Raw genomic sequence first — 17342 nt, forward strand, 5'->3', positions numbered from 1 at the left:
AACAAGAAAATGTAATATAAGTCCATGTGTGAATAGAAATGGAATATCGCTCCAGATTCTAAGTAGAGAATTGATAAGTCTAATTTGTATACAGTTGTAAGGAAAATTTTTATTTTACAAAACCCACATAATTATGTTACAATTGAAATAAATCCTGATGGTGTATTATTTTGGTGCAACATAAAGTAACTGAAATGAATTGTTTACATTGTTTTCAAGTAAGAACCTTGAAGTGTCTTTTATCTGTCTTGCTCTGTTGGCAAAAGTCTGCTTATGAATAATAGGTGTCAGTTATCCTATTGTAATCTAGAGTTGGCGGACATGGGTCAATAAGTAGCTAATACTTAGCCCTGTACAGGTAGTATTATGGCTTCATTGCAGCCATAAAACCTGTGTAGCTATGTTGGCTTCTTGGATACATTATTTGTACTTGTGCATTAGTAACACAGCTATGAGTATGAGGATATATATACAGTGATTTATAAGTTGTGATTTTATCAGAGGAAGAGTCAGTGCTTTTAATAGTAGTACCATCATGGAAAAAACAAAAATTTCAAAGAAAGAATTGGATCGTATAAAGAGAAGTTCTCTACCACCTGCACAACCTCCACCAAGGAGTCCAACTCAACAGCAACGCAAGGTGATCAATGCTCCAAAGAGTCCAGCTCAGTCGCCACGCATGATGACCAATGCTCCAGGGAGTCCATCTCAACAAAAACTACGTATGGTGACAAATGCTCCAGGGAGTCCAACTCAACAAAAACTACGCTTGGTGACCAGTGCTCCAAAAAGTCCATCTCAGCAACCACGTAGGGAGAGCAATGCTCCAAGGAGTCCTGCTCAGTCACCACGCAGGCAGAGCAATGCTCCAAGAAGTCCATCTCATCAGCAACCACGCATGGTAACCAATGCTCCAGGAGGTCCGCCTGAAGGTGGGAAAGGGATGAATTTAAAGTAAGCATGCTACTGTTTTTGCACTGTCTTGTCTGTTTCCAGTTTAAAAATGGATGAAGAGTATTTGAAAATAATCATTTTTCTCAAAGCTGAAAATTTGCATACCCTGAGAATTGTAAAGGGGTCTCCCTGTCAGTCCGAAACACTGTCAGTCCAAAAATCTAATTGAAGTTAGGGTTAGGGCTAGGGTTAGGGTTAGGGTTGATGTGTCTTTTTCAATTAGATTTTCTGACTTTTAGATTGTTTCGGACTGACAGGGTGTACCCATTGTAAAAATGTACAATATTAGTTTATAAAAAATTGGGCGTCAGTATTGGTTGTTGTTGTACCAAAAGCAAGTACCGTCCAAGTCCAAACACAAATTTGGATTAATAGCTTTATTTGTTTCTACTGGACAAGGGTTGCTTGGAAATATTCTTTATATAATCCTGGCTTATGTTTTGAGTAGAAACATTTGCAGTCAGGTGTAACATTTGCAGGGTATAACCAGAAGTTTAGGGAAGTAGCTAACTTTTAATATTAAAGTACCCGATTCCTGACCTTACGTTAAAGCAGCTTGCGGTCACAAAAATAATTCAAGTACTGCTGGTATAGACTGCAAATATGGAGTTAATATTTATAGGTAAATAAATTTGTGTGTCACTTGTTGCGAGTGAAATTGTACAAAATTAATACAATTGCATTAGTTTGTACAATTTCTCGAGCAACAAGTGATACAAATTTCATACACAAGAAAAAAATCCTGTGATTTTTATAACAAAATTGTCTCTAAAAATGCTGGAAAATATTATATATGCAAATCTAAGTCTAAATCAATTCGCAAGAAAAATGAACGCGTCTGAAAACACTGCGCGAAGTATATGTCTGTGCATTATACACAATCCATGCATGGTTCACATCTATTCGCTCGTGAAGTGATGTAATAATCGGATTAACTACCATAGCAATAGGGTAAAACAATTTTTGAATATATCGCACTTCACTACATTGTAGTATGTTCACGCAGTACTTCTGCATTGAACCATATCATGCTAATCGCTCGCACCTGTAAGATTAATATCTTTGAAAAGAGCGGTATTGTATTCAATCTATGATTGCAGACATACACAGGTGATGAGTGCAACCTGCTTGTAGTGCAGCGCAATATATTAAAAAATTGTTTTGCCCTTTTGCTATGGTAGTTAATCCGATTATTACATCACTTCGCTAGCGAATAAATATAATTGCTCTGATTGGTTTTCGCTATCTAAGAGTGTATGAATGTGTTAAAGCATAAACAGAAATATGCTACATCTTCATTTTACAATGTACATGTAGGTGCTGCATGGTTGAACATATTTTAGGTTGGCCGGTTTAAATGCCAGATAACAAAATATTGAGTGATATTAAATATGCAGAGTGCCTAATAATAATAATAAACGCACTGAATCACAACACATGATTCAAGATTTATATAATATACAAAAATAGTTGTGTTGTTTACTCTGACACATGTCCCAATTACAAATTATATCTACAGTGGAATAATCTATATTTTTGTAAACAGCTGCAACTTCTAGCTACATATTGATTCATTAACACTTTTTATTGTGAGCTAATATTGGATCAAAACACTACCACTAATTATCTGACAAATTACATTTTAATAACTAGGTGTAAATTAACGAAACATACATATAGCAATAACCGGGAAAATATATTTGGTAAGTTAACGCTAGGGCATTATATTATGGCACTTGTTTTCTAATTGTAAATACTAAATACTGTAATACCAAGTGCTGTTACATATTAGTACTACTACTAGGGCATGTTTGTAGAGTTGTATCAGTTCAATGTTTGTTCAACTCCTACATTTTTGTAGCACTAATATAATACTCATCCAAATTGATATGAATCATTATTTTCTAGGTAGACCAATAGATTATTATAAATACTATCTGGTCTATATATATATTTCCATGATTGCAACACTGGCATACTTTTCAGATTAAGTTCCTGGTAATCAATTTTTATTTTCCTTAGTTACTGTTATATTTATAAGGAACTTTAATATGTTGTCCCACCACAGGGCTTACATGTGATACTATTTGTACTAGCTTGAATACTATTTGTATAAATTGACATGTAATATTGAGTAGTGGAATTCGGAAGTGTGTAGTACTGTAGGTGGGTATTCAACAAAAATAGGCAAATAAATTGATAGCACTGTAATATAATATATGATCACGTTAACATAGTTAAAGTCATATTATAACATTTCTGTAAAAATAGATAATTATTTATTTTCCATAAAATGTTAGCGTTTACTGTCAGATATGTCCACTTTTAATTTTGAGCCGAACAAGTGAGGTAAAGCATAGAAAATTGGAATTTACTACTAGCGCCCATGCATGTTACTCCCGCGGTTGTAATACAGTACAATCCTTGGGGGGTGTGTGTATGTGTATCCCGCACGTCTAATATTTCCATCGTAATAATAAAACGCCGGTTCCATCGTTTTATTCAAAATCTCGGATATTGACAAAACTACAGCACCTAAAGTCTTGATTTTTGCAGAGTATCTTTATTGACTAAAGTACATTACAATCGTGTAAAAACCAGAATTTAAAAGGGCGTTCTCCTCAGCAAATGTTATAATATGGTTTTTAAATGTAATGATGATGATGGAACTAGTTAATATACATGGCAACTTTTGGCTTAAGTTCAGTTCCCTTCTATGTATTGTAACATAACACATTAGTTGAGCAGTTGGAAAAGACAGAACGATGGTGAACATAATTTATACATCCCATGTTAGATATAGTATTTCAATCCTGGCATCTAATGGGCTTTTTGTACAGTATATATATATAGCATACGGGTAATATTGATTTGGTATCAAATAGCCCCCTCATTCTAATGTTGACATTGCTGGCTGTTGGCCTCACTGAGAATTCAGACCAGTGGTAAATGTATGCTTCCATTGGTGAATATGGAAAAGCTATATCCCATCGGACATAAGGATTGAACATTTTAAAAATGAATTCACCATTAGAGTTAAATCCATATTTGAATTTTGATCCATTATTGTGCAGTTTTAGGGGCAATAATGGGGTAGAGGGTATTCACAATATTAGTGGGATATTCTTACAACTCCTATATTATACATTCAAGAAATTGCTTGCTGAATTTTGTAAGATGTCCATTTTCACAATTTGTCATTAAATGTTATTCAGCTCAACATTGTCTAGTATAAATGACATATTTAATTGAATTTATCTAACAAGGAAACATGTCACATCCTCATCTTATTTCAGTCAAGAATAAATTGTTGACGCTTATAAAGCTTACTTGTTTTGTTTCATTTGGTTTTAACATAGTTTTTATCATGTCATGTAACCTTTAAATGCTGATTTCCATTAATTAATAAGCTTTTAATTGGGTACAAAAAATCATACACTATATCTTGAGTATAACTTGTGGTCTTTGATTGTTGAATGGAGTTTATTGAACTCTGCCACATAAATGGAGACCCTTTTCACTCATAGTGAGTCATAGTAAAATTGATGTCTATTGCACATCTATAAAATACTAAAATAAATAGGAAATTTACATGGTCAAAAGAAGGGAAATGTAATACACATTGTAAAATGAGAATTGTATCGGTCAGTTTGCATTCATTAATACCGGCTGAAATGGGATCGTCATCTCATCTGCTAATTAATCACAAATCTGACCATTTACAAGGGTTTGATACAGATCATATTCCTATGAGAATTGTGTATTAGGATTTAATTAAGAACTTCAAATAGATTAATCTGTGCTACAGACCATGTACCATATTTGTTCCATTAACCGCCCATGCCCCTATAAGCGCCCACCCAGTGACTTTACAAGAAGCAAACTGGATGAATATCTTTGACTTTTGTACATATTATAGGCCTAAACAATGTAAACAAATTACTTTGCTAAGCACCTTTTACAGTTCCTTTATTATTCATGGGGAGAGAAACTACTGGGTATCACACACTCAAAGAAACCGAAGTGTGTACACGTAGTCTGGTGCTGCTTCGTGGCTCACACTGTCTTGCCTTCGCCACTCCGTTCATGCCTAAATCCGGTCATTGAATCGCAGGTAGTCTTAGTCAAACGCTACAAATGGATAGACTCTGTTTGAAACTAGTTTGCTTGAGTAATACGACAATATAGCTCCCCAGTCCCCACCCCATCAGACCTGGTGCCCCGATCATATAACTCAGGCTGTGGTTGAATCTCATTTGGACTTTTAAAGTCCAGTGACTTAGCATTCCTGGAGCAGGTCACAGTCCATTTGGAATATATAGAGTAGATGATAATGAGAATGAGATGATAATAATGAGAATAGACATTTGCTGAGGTGAAGTCATGGTCACATTTTATTGTATCCTTTTTAATTTAGTACATGTAGACTGGTTTACTGTAAATTGCTATCTACTGTAGATAGCTTAGAGGTGGGTTTTTTTGGGTGTTTTTTTTTTGGGTGTTTTTATGCAGAGCTCTGCAGTAGGTCAAGTATCATACTCTTGTGTCATCAAGAAAAGTTATCACACAATCAAAATCTAAAAATGATTTGAGACATACATATAATATATCATAATATATTTCATATTTCATTATGTAGTACTAGATGATAACGAGAACAGACATTTGCTGGTTACATTTATTGGATTCTGTGTATAAGTAGGCTGATTATTAAATAAGCTAGTTGCCAGAATATATAGGTCTGAATATGGCTATCTACTGTAGATAGCTTGGTTTATAAATCCTGTTCAAATTTTATTTTGGTCATTTCACATACAAACATCCTGCATTGTTCAATTGCTATAGTACTTTGGTGGTTCTGGAATCAATTCAAAGTCAAAGAAATTTTATATTTCAGTGAAATAAAGCTTAAAAGTTGAAGCTAAATGGTTTGACTCATCAGCTGTAATTCAGACGTACCTTTGAATGCTCAATGGATCCTCTCTGTCTAGGTACACATCACTTGCTACCTAAAATAATCATCATGCGTGTGCATCTGATATGCATGCACAAGGCTCATCAAAAAGAGTACAGTTATAAAGCGTACTGGCACTGGAGACATTTGGCAATTACTTTTTGCAGCATTAAGACTCTTGAACACTAGCCTATCAAGATGGATGCTTTTATGTGGGAAGAAGATTATATAATGTATGTGTAAATTTCTTGGTTTTTTCTTATTACTTGGAAGCTGTTATGTTGATGGTGAAGTTTTTATCCAGTTGCTCCATTTGTAGAAGTTCTAGAAGCATGTGGAATTATAAATATTGAAGCAAATGTGGTTTCATCGAGTTCATACAAGCACTCAAGCAGTGTGCCAATTGGATATTTAAGAAGCTTTTTAAGTCTGCATGAATTTTTGGCAGACTCAGTACACCGGTCGATCTTACCGTTTCCGATGTTGATTAAGATACTTCTTGCATCGATCCCGAGATGCGGAAAAACCAATAGTCATTTTGTCCCACATAAATGAATAAATAACAAAACCCCGATCCCCGAGTGGACTCACCCATTCGGTGACGTCACACACGGTAATCACCCCTTATCCTCCTTGGTTTCTAGATGAGATAGACGTGTGGATTTTTCTTTACCAACGCTAAGTATCATTACGAACCAAAGGACGAGATATACAGTTTGTTTGTTACACTGAGGTAAAAACCAACCAGTATAGTCGCTAGGGAGATAGTTTTGACGACATTTTTCGGCTAGAAAAGTGACAAAACGATCCAAAAACTTAGCTTGTATGTGTGTTTCCGTTCATATCACGGGACACACGTTTTCAAAATGGCCGCCCTTAGGGACGCCATTTTATATTTTGTTCTCACGTAAAACAACTATAACAGACTAGTAAGTTACAATAGATGTTTGTACAGTACTGTGTATACATGTATGGTGAGTGATTATCGCTATGTTTATGGTGTGCTCTATCGTTATATCTTTCAGTACGCGTCTGATGACGCCGAGTTACTGCTAAGAGTTCGGTGGGTTTCCGAAGGGACCAGCCTGACAAATCTTCCCCAAAAGGTTTTCAGTTTTTCATCCCTTTGTATATATATTTTTATATCATACCACTACATCAGCGTCAGCCACTGTGCGTGTGGGTCTGTTTATTGGGCTTGAGCTTGTGTTCGGGGGGTAGTGCTGCACGCTCCCGATTACTACAATGTCTAGGCCTTGTCAATCATGCCCTTCCCTTGTACCAGAGTGGGACCCGCATCCACTCTGCTACTCCCACAGGGATTGCTCTAAATCAAATAAGTGTGCTTCCTTTTGCATAGGCTTATCGGACATCCACTTCGAGGATTTAGAAAGTAGCGCTCGTTTAGGTCTTCGACACAGACAGAAGAAGACTAAGAAACAGAAGCCTACAGGTAAGATTGATATGGTAGGTACTAGCGAGGCGGCAAGGGCCACGCTAAGGTAACCTCTGGGGCTCCGGTCCGGGCAAGCAGGCGGACCCTCCGGGGACTGCTAGCGAGCCCGAAGGCCTAGCAGCCAGCGAAAGCACTGACTTAACGTCTAAGCTAGTAGCAGGCAGCAGGGCGGTACTTGCCCTAACAGGCGAGTACCAGTCTACCAGTGAGATCTCTAGCGAGCTTCTTGCAGGTGGACACCCGTCTATTGCTGGCTTAACAGCGGGTCTAGCACCCATGAAGTAGCGGCGACGGACAGTATGCCAAGGGTACCCGGGCTTGCCTGGGTTGAATCTAGCATACAGCGTGCAGCGGACTTGCCTCGGCCGGTCTGTAGCACGCAGCGTGCCAGTGGAACGCCGGGCTTGCCCGGGTGGATCCACGGCACGCAGCACGCCCTTCGTTCCCCGCAAGGGTCGTAATGATGGCGTGCATGGGTTTAGCAGAGACGATACCGGGGCTAACGCTTCAGGTGTAGTCTTAGCAGAACCAACTGGGGTTGTCACACGGCAGCGTTCCATGGTGGGACCGCCGAGTGATTCCCTGGGCCTTGGAATGGCTGCCGGCTGTCCTCCGGGACTGGCTAGCGGCTATACCGGGGTTGGGCTCGCAGTCTCTCACGGGACAGCGACCCAAGTGCAAACAGTGGCAGCTACCGAGTCGAGCTACGGCTTGACTTCAGTGGTAGCCACTATACGCACGCCGCCCATAGCTGCCGTGAGTGGTCCGCCACACACAGCGACCTTGGGCAAGGCTCAAGAGGTTAGGGTAGGTAGTTTGAACAGCCTGGCTGATCAACAACCCACTTATGTCCTCGAGAGCCAGCAGAGCGTGGGTGATCCATTACAGTCAATGGGTCAATTACCCTCTTATGATCGATCACTATCTATTCAGCGGAGCATGGCTCCATTGATTGATACTGCCTATTCAGGTAGCGAGGTGACTGATCGGGGGTATACACGCTCAGCTACCCGTGATACTAGGCAAGCTCCTTTTAGCCAAGGGACAGCCAGTATAGCGGGTACCCATACACTGCGGCTTGATCCTCTAGCGGGAACGCTGTGAGGCATGGGTACAGTGGTGCGCAGCCGGGAGCCCTACCGGGCACCTACGCTACAACCACGCAGGTACCGCAGTACTGCGTCCTGGTTACCACAGTCTCTGTGGCAACAGGGGAGGCGGTACTGGTACTACCGTTCCACGGGGTTGCCCTGGTGGCGGATCCTTTCAGGGTCAGCTACCAACAGGGTATGCCCGTGGTATCCGCCGCAGGGTGGTTTCTTCCACGGTGTTCCACCGTGGCAAGTGCCGCCTAGCGTTGGGCAAGCAGTACCACCAGTTGTTACCCAACCCGGCGGCGAAAGTGGCTAACCCTGATACAGCTCAGGGTAGGCCGCACACTGCTATGGCTAGGGCGACAGCAGCAAGAGCGGGCGGATCCCGGGGCGCTATAGCTAGCATCTCGGGGTCTAGCGGGAGTACTCCCTCTTCTGCTGGTGTTCAGTTGGCTAGCCACACGGTGGCGACACCTCCCTGTCCACCTTCAGATGCCCGTCGTCAGATCTCTTCCTCATCAGAGAGTGAGTCAGAGTCTGAAGGCGAGGGAAAGGAGTCGGAAGATGAAACCAGTAGCGACTCACAGTCTGATGAGACTGTGCAGCTAGCTTCAGGTATCCTTCCCCCGCTGCCCCGTGAGGAACTCGCTAGCAATGGTCTGCCTGCGGACACCGCTGAGGTGATGAGCCGTGTGGCCCAAGGTTTGGGCCTGGCTTTCTCTCAGGAGGAGTCCGTTCAGGAGGACCAGGGCATCTTTTCAGTAGGATGCCCAGCTAGCTGGCGTCCACACAAGGGTCGCCGCACTTGCATTCCCGGCGGACCTCAAGGGTAGGTCTCGTAGGGCTGTCAGGCTCGCTGGAGCTTCGACGCCGGCGTGCTTGCACGCTTCCACTGCGTGTTTCGCAGGAGGACTACTGAAACCTACCTCAGGGTCCCTGACATGGATCCAGGCGTTGCCAAGCGCCTGCCGCTAGCGGCCAAGGCGCACGGGTCGTTCTCCCCCCCAGTGGGCGGAGGAGCTAAAGCTCATAGATACGCGCGCACGCTCGCCGACACGACCCTCCAGCGTCGCTACCACGCTTGCCGAGCACCTCGGTAGGAAGGTAGCGAACGACCACGGGCAACGTCGGAACTCTTCCGCGAGGTTAATCTGTTAGCGGTGCTAACAGCTAACCTCAACGAGAGTTCTATGGGCCTAGCCCATAGGATGTCATCTCGCCGGGAGAATGCCTGTCTGTCCCTCCAGTCAACTTACGGCTCCGACTTTGCTGATGCAATGAAGAAGTCAGACTCGGTGGGACAGGGGCTACTCTTTGGACAGGCCTTTTGCGCTACGGTTGAGGACCGGGCAAAGAAGGCCACCAATGAGAGCACTCTGAAGAAGTCGGAGGCTGCCGTGACCAAGGGGAAGGGCGGTAAGGCGACGAAGAAGCACAAGAAGAAGAAGTCTTCTAAGCGTTCTTCAGCGCCAGCTCCGGCTTCAGCAGGACGCCCGCACCACAGACTACACCGAGCCCGAGGCTACTCCAGCACCTCCCAAAAAACTGGGAAGCGCAAGAGTAGTGCTGGACCAGTATGGCAAGCCCCCTAAGAAGAGCCGTTCTTCTAAGGGTGGCAAACCAGATCGGTCCTGAGGGCACGGGCGGTCGACAGTCCATGCCGGCAGGCCTTGGACTTCCACAGGATTCCCCTGTGGGCGGCCGCTGTGCATTACGCCCAGAGATGGCATGCCATCTCACCGGGCGCCTGGGTATTGTCAGTGGTCAGTGGGGGTTACAGGCGGGAATTTACCAGCCACCCCTCGTGCGCCTGCACGATTCAGAGGTCCACGGTAGTGCCGCCAGACGGCCCCCAGCGTCGGGCACTACTGTCAGAGGTCACTCAGCTTCTCACGAAGCAAGCGATTGTCCCGGTCTACCCCCTTTCACCAAGGGGTTTTGGAGCACGTTTTTCTGGCTCCAAAGAAGACCGGCGACTGAGGCCCATTCTGAACCTCAAGCCGTTGAGCGAGTTCATCAGGCCCAAGAGGTTCAGAATGGAGACTCTCGCCGGTGCTAGCCTGCCCCATCAAGGGTATGTGGGCGGCATCGCTAGATCTCTCGGACGCATATCTGCATGTTCCGATCGCACCTCAAGATCAGAGGTTTTCTACGCTTCAAGGTACAGGGTCAAACTTACCAGTTTCGATGCCTGCCATTCGGCTTGTCCACCTCCCCCAGAGTGTTTACACTCCTGGTCAGGGCGGTGGCAGCGTACCTGAAGCGCAGGGGAGTCAACATGTGTTGCTACCTGGGACGATTGGTTCATTTACGGACGCACCCGCTGGAGACACAGTGTCTCGTGGAGTTAGTAGTTCCGTGCGGTGCGGGACCTGGGATTTCTGATCAACGTCAAGAAATCCAATTTGGTCCCCGCAGAACACCACTATTCTTAGGGGCCCAGATCAACCTCAAGGAGGGATCGCGGTGCCCTCACCGAGAGGGTGACGAACATGGCGAGGTGTGCCCGACTCTTGGCGAGTCAGAGGGGCACCCGCTGTGGCATGGATGAAGGTTTTGGGCCTTATGGCCAGTATGGTAGACCTCGCACCGTACTGCCGCTTTCACATGAGGCCTATACAACTACACCTTCTAGCCTTTTACAGGCCCAGTCGTCACCCAATATCCCTCGCGGTTCCGATGTCGGAGATCGCGAGAGGAACTCTGGTGGTGGACCCATCAGCCCAATTTGACTCAAGGTGTCAGGTTTCCTGCACCAGCGGTGCGTCCACGTAGTGACGACCGGCAGCGTCAAAAGCTGGGCTGGGGGGCCACATCCATCGGGACTCAGTCTCGGGCCTATGGTCGGCCACGAGACGGAGTTCCATATCAACCTTCTCGAACTTTGGGCAGTGGAGAGAACTCTCCAGCATTTCGAGAAGGTGATCGTGGGATCTCATATCGTTGTCCAAACAGACAACACAACCGTGGTGGCCTACCTCAACAGACAAGGGGGCACCAGGTCACCACGGTTATGCCTGCACGCTTTACGCCTGATAGGGTGGTGCAAGGCCAGGCAGATTACGTTGAGAGCGATGCACATAGCGGGAGTCACCAACATCCTCGCGGACGATCTGTCACGAGGAAAGGTGTCGGGACCTACAGAATGGTCCCTTGCTCCGCAGGTCGCCCAGACGATCTTCGAGGTGATGTACCACCCTCGATAGATTTGTTCGCATCTCATCGAAATCATCAGCTGCCGGTGTATTGCTCAAAGGTCGCAGACCCACAGGCATTCGCCGTGGGCGCTCTGTCCGTGAGACTGGGGAGGAATGACTGCTTACGCTTTCCCCCCGATCTCACTGCTCGCAAGGGTGGTGACCAAGATCGGGAGGGAGGATTGCAACGTCATTCTGATAGCACCGTTCTGGCGAAACACCTGTGGTTTCGACCGATGGTGGATCTACTAGCGGCTCAGCCGCGAGTACTCCCAGTTACCAAATCTACTCCGGATGCCCGGAGGAGAGGTACCAAGTCTACCACTAGAGCACCTGCAGTTAGCTGCATGGCCCTTATCAGGGAACGTGCGGCGGAGGGAGGCTTTTCATCAGAAGCTGCTTTCTCATCGCCGGGGTAGAGCGAGAGTCTACCCTCCGTGCGTATAGTCAGCGTTTGGCTCCCTACTACGCATGGTGCGATGAGAGAAATACATCTCCCACTAGAGCCCCTGTGCCTCTAGTGGCAGATTTTCTGACAGAAAAGTTCAGGTCAGGACTTCAGCAGGCAGCGATAGCCAACTATAAGTCAGCCATTCTCTCGATTCATCGGGGATTTGAAGACGGGTCGACTATCAATTCAGATGGGTCCCTAAGTCTTCTTCTCGACGGTATGTTCAACGGCGCCCGCCGAAAGGAAGGTGGTCCCTCCATGGGACCTCAACACAGTCTTGGAGTATATTAAGGGTCCCCTTTTGAGCCCCTGTCAAAAGCGACCCTTAAATACGTCACTCTTAAGCGGCCTTTCTTCTGGCGTTGGCTTCGGACGGCGCTGCTCAGAGTTGCACGCAGTCTCGAAGTCAGCCTCCGTGATTTACTAACAACGGAGCGACGCTGTTTCTTCGCCCGGATTTCCTTGCAAAAAATGAGCGAAGTACATTCCGACACTCGCCCTCTTCCTCCCCAATATTGGGCAGGGTTCGTCAATAGCCGAAGACAGGTTGTGGTGCCCGGTGAGGCGCTACAGCACTACCTTGGCGAACACAAACCTTAAGAGGGGCTCATGACCGCTTATTTATCACTCACGCAGAACCGCACGGTCCAGCCGCTAAACAGACTCTGGCACGGTGGCTGGTCCAGGTGTTTAGTGGACTCGGGGCGGCAAAGACGCCGCCCCAAGGCCCACTCAACCAGATCTATCTCATCTTCGTGGGCCTACCATAGGGGGGTCCCCATAGAAGAGATTTGTCAGGCTGTGTCTTGGAAGAACCCGTCGTCCTTTTCCACGGTTTACTACAAAACGTAAACCAACGACCAGGCGATAAGTTCTCCAGGGCTATTCTGCGGAGATAATATGGTGGTTGGGTATCAGGTGTTTTCGCGGACAATCAGAATTCCAACATGGTAAGAACCAGTGTTTCTATTCTTAACCACTGAATTTTCAGTTCAGGGTTTTTGTCTGTTCACGTAGTCTTTCTGTTTCCCGGCAGTGAGGGGGGGAAATAGTTTGACCTCGCGATTACCATGCTACCCACTCTCCCGATCCTTATCAGATGCTGGCCAATCTTGTACCTCCATCCGTCGGTTACTTGCTAGATCGATCTTTCAGATGTTGATGCAAGAAGTATCTTAATCAACATCGGAATCGGTAAGATCGACCGGTGTACTGAGTCTAGTCCCAAACAAAAATGTTTGGTAGACTCATAACGGTGCGATCTTACCTTTCCGATGTTGATTATCCAGACCCCGCCGCCCTACAAGTTTGGCGAGTAGGGGCTGCCCAAGTCGGATAAGGGGTGATTACCGTGTGTGACGTCACCGAATGGGTGAGTCCACTTTCGGGGATCGGGGTTTTGTTATTTATTCATTTATGTGGGACAAAATGACTATTGGTTTTTCCGCATCTCGGGATCGATGCAAGAAGTATCTTAATCAACATCGGAAAGGTAAGATCGCACCGGTTATGAGTCTACCAAACATTTTGTTTGGGACTAATATATAAGAAGAAGAAAAAGCTATAATCGCTATTGTATCGTTCAATAATAGATTTCCAAAATGGCATCACAGATCCTGGAAATTACATGGCATGGATAGCTGAAATCTTGTACATGTGTATAAATTTATCTATCTGCTTTACAGCATTGGCATTGATCAACTCATGGTGAACTCATGAATGCTATTATACATTTATCTAGTATGACAGGTTGTGTTGTCCAGTCACCGAGTGTGTAATACAGGACATCTGATACATCATCTCATCATCTATTGGTGTGATACCCAGCATAGTATCAATGTGCTACCTATGATGAGGATAATTAGTAGTGTACATATTATAGTGTATGGTGTCTACACTACTTGGTATTATTGGGCTCGAATTACTTCATTCAGGATGATGCTCAAGCTATTCTGATATACATAATGCTTCTGCGACTTCATTCATTCCTATCTTACTTTATTGCTGATTATACAATATGTATGTCATTAGCACCAATCTGGCTTGAAATGTGGGGGAACAATTGGCATGAATTGTTAAAAAGTGGCTGAAAAGAACAAAAAATTGGCCATTTTGTCAAAAGGTGCGGGGACACGCCCCCCTTACCCATAGGATTGACCCCATGCATGATACATGTAGATGATTACAACTAAAAAAGGTATCAGTGCTTGCAATGTACAAAAACACATTTTGATGCAACTTATAGCCAGTTTTTGAAGGTCATTTCAAGGTCATCCAGGCAGTTGCAGCCCAGAAATTTTTCCAGGGAAGAGGGGGGGGGGGGGAATTAACCAATTTTAAGAAAAATTGTTGTAAAAAGTTAAATTTTCTTCGTCATTTTCGGTTCTTACTGGGAAAGGGACAAGAGTTCTGACTTGCCCTCATGCACCCCCCCCCCCCGCCATCACTTCATCCAGGTCAAGTATGATGCCATTGCTAGGAAATTGAAACGGAGAATACATCACATTTCAAATATTTGAAATTACTGCCCTATTATTGTTTAGGGATTAGTGATACTAGATTGTTTATATACAAGTCATTAGATGTTTTCCTCTACAAATCCTGAAACCTTTTAACCTGAAGTGTTAAAACACTTCTTGCCCACAACCAGGGGTCGCATGCTTGCATGTCCCACTACCCTTACTTTTTTGTTTTGGACGGTTTGGACCCCTTAAATTACAAGTTGAAATGGACCAACAGGTCCGATCAATGCAGTGTGAAACCACCTTCTGAAAGTCATATAATAATTTAATGCCTCACAATGACTGATCATGTTTGTTCTTTATATTTATATCATTTCAGTATGGAGCAGTCCATTTGCCAAGTGTATGCATCAGTGATGCTGTATGATGATGGGAGAAGGCAATGGATGCCTTCAGGAGGAGCTCCTGGTATGGCCAGGGTGCACATCTACCAACACCAAAGTAACAACACATACAGAGTAGTAGGGAGGCTAATGGCTGACCAATCTGTAAGTAAAGTCAACTCAGCTTTATACCCAGAATCCTTTACAGGGAAATCAAAACTATGGCATTGTCATTGAGTTGATCATCAATGTGGACATTGAACTGGTGGAGAGTGTGCAGTACAAGATGGTATTACATGTAGTTTCATGTTTCATTTGCAAAGGCTTTTGGGTTAGGACAATAGACCGGCTCCAACTGTACAGAACCACCGGTTGAGTTTTGATTTCATCCCTTATGGACTAGATCATTGGTTCACAATAGGTGGCCTGCTGACCAATTGTGGTGGGCCCTTGAACAGCTCTGAAATGTACAGTAAACATAGCAAACCAAGGTGTATTTAGCCCTCAAACACAAATCTGTTCAATGATTTTGGCCATACATCTCCTGCCATTAGATATAATTGAGGAGAACCCGTGGACTAAATATGCTGTAATAATGCATTTGATGCCAAGCCCATTTCTATTAGCCTGGATCAAATTCACTTTTTCTGTAATTTCAAGAATCCTTTGCAAAGAAACCTAAACTACATCATTGTCGGTGCACGTATCAGCACCGGAATCGGCACTGTCCATGTTGAACTGGTCGAACATGAGTAGCAGCAATATGCACATCAAAGATAACATCATTTTGGTTTCATTTGTAAAGGCTTTTGGGCTACACTGTGAAACTGTTTCCTCTTGCATGTGAAAACCTATAGGGTTAATGGTGTTATTGGTGAATGACTTAGAAGTGGCTTCCTTAAGGGATCGGATAGCAATGTTTGCAGTCTTTTTAGACACATGAAAGTGCATTCTGAATGCAAGGTTTTGATTTTTTTGAAATGCGCGATATAATACAAATTTTATGGCAAATTATTAGAAATTGATATTTTTGACATTTTACAGTCCTTGAAGTAAACTTTATAAATGATATGTACTTAAAGTGTATATAGCTGGGAGGATCTTCAATACGAAAGGCTAAAATTTTCAAATGATGGACAGCTTTTGCTCCCAGCTATATCAGCTACAAACACTTCAGGTACATATTAAGATTTGTATAGTTTACTTTGAGGATTGTTAAATGTCTGAAATATCAAAATTATCAATTTTTAATAATTTGCCATAAAATTTGTATCATATCGCAAATTTCAAAGAATCAAAATTATTTGATATCAGAAGGACACTCCTCATATTCAGAATGCAATTTGGTGTGCCTGATGTGCTCTCAGGTCCCACAAAAAATACTGTGCTATCCGATTCCTTAATGGTATTATTGGTAAATGACTTGTAAGTGGTAACCTTAATCTGAGTGAAATATAAGTATCATTAGTATGAATTTTGGATTGAGTTGGAAATATTACACCCTAATTGTGTTCAACCTGATTGCACCACTACAAGTAAAACATGCCTAAAAACATGTTATATTCATAGCATTAGTAGTACATGTAGAGCTGTTGTCAAGATGAATGTTGTTGACAAACTTGTCGATTCACTTTCTTGGTTTATTGATACATCGTGCACATTTCCCAAAAGGAAAATAAATCAAATAAACACTGCTCCCACAGCAAGTTGTTGAAGAAGATGAGTAAATATTGCGCTTTCCATCACAGAAGTTAATATCAACAGTGACGATGTGAGATGATGTTGATATTGATGTCAGGAGTTTAATTTTTAATGATATGTCATCACGAAAATTTAATATCAGCAGTACTTCTGCCAGGGGACAATACTGAAATGCTTTAGTTTAATATTGCTCAAAGCTTTAGTCTGCAGTATAAATTTGTAAAAATTGAAGCTTTTTAATTAAAAGTTTTGGCTTAATTGTATACTTGCATTCTGGCATGTACCAGAATTACACAGGACTAGTATTATAGGCCTACCATACATATTAAGTTGTGTCGGAAGGTCATTGAAATTTAGCATCAACACAGTTATGTGTGCTCCAAGCATTGTTGATTCACAAAGCATATAATTGACAATGAGTAAATAAAGCAGGGAATGCAGTATAGTGAAATAATTGTTCAAATGCCCCCAAAAAGGGAACATTGTTTAACTGTCCCAGAAACGAAACAAAAAATAAATTTGTGCCCTACTAGCAAGTAATAAGTGGCTACTACTAGGATTTTATAGTGTTGGGGGTAATTTTAGGAATTGATTAGAAAAACCATGTTTGGGGTATGGAAAATTATATTTTTTGGATTTACATTTCATGTTACCAGCTTACAAAAATCTGTAATATGATCTGATTTTCAC

The 17342-nt window shown here is 43.4% G+C and overlaps 1 protein-coding gene across 5 annotated transcripts in view; it reads left to right on the forward strand.

Annotated features, from left to right (window-relative positions):
• The window catches only part of LOC140153072 (uncharacterized), a 100652-nt gene that overhangs the window by 38759 nt on the left and 44551 nt on the right, over nt 1-17342 (forward strand). For 3 of the 5 annotated variants that reach the window (XM_072175684.1, XM_072175685.1, XM_072175682.1), the window contains one exon: nt 14948-15116. In XM_072175684.1, the coding sequence (XP_072031785.1) occupies nt 14948-15116 (169 nt within the window). Of the gene's footprint in view, nt 1-488; nt 955-6091; nt 6142-14947; nt 15117-17342 lie in introns of those variants that run through there. The other 2 variants (XM_072175680.1, XM_072175683.1) reach the window with 2 other exon arrangements.

This window comes from Amphiura filiformis, chromosome 5, assembly GCF_039555335.1.
Source record: "Amphiura filiformis chromosome 5, Afil_fr2py, whole genome shotgun sequence".
Classification (NCBI taxonomy): Eukaryota; Metazoa; Echinodermata; class Ophiuroidea; order Amphilepidida; family Amphiuridae; genus Amphiura; species Amphiura filiformis.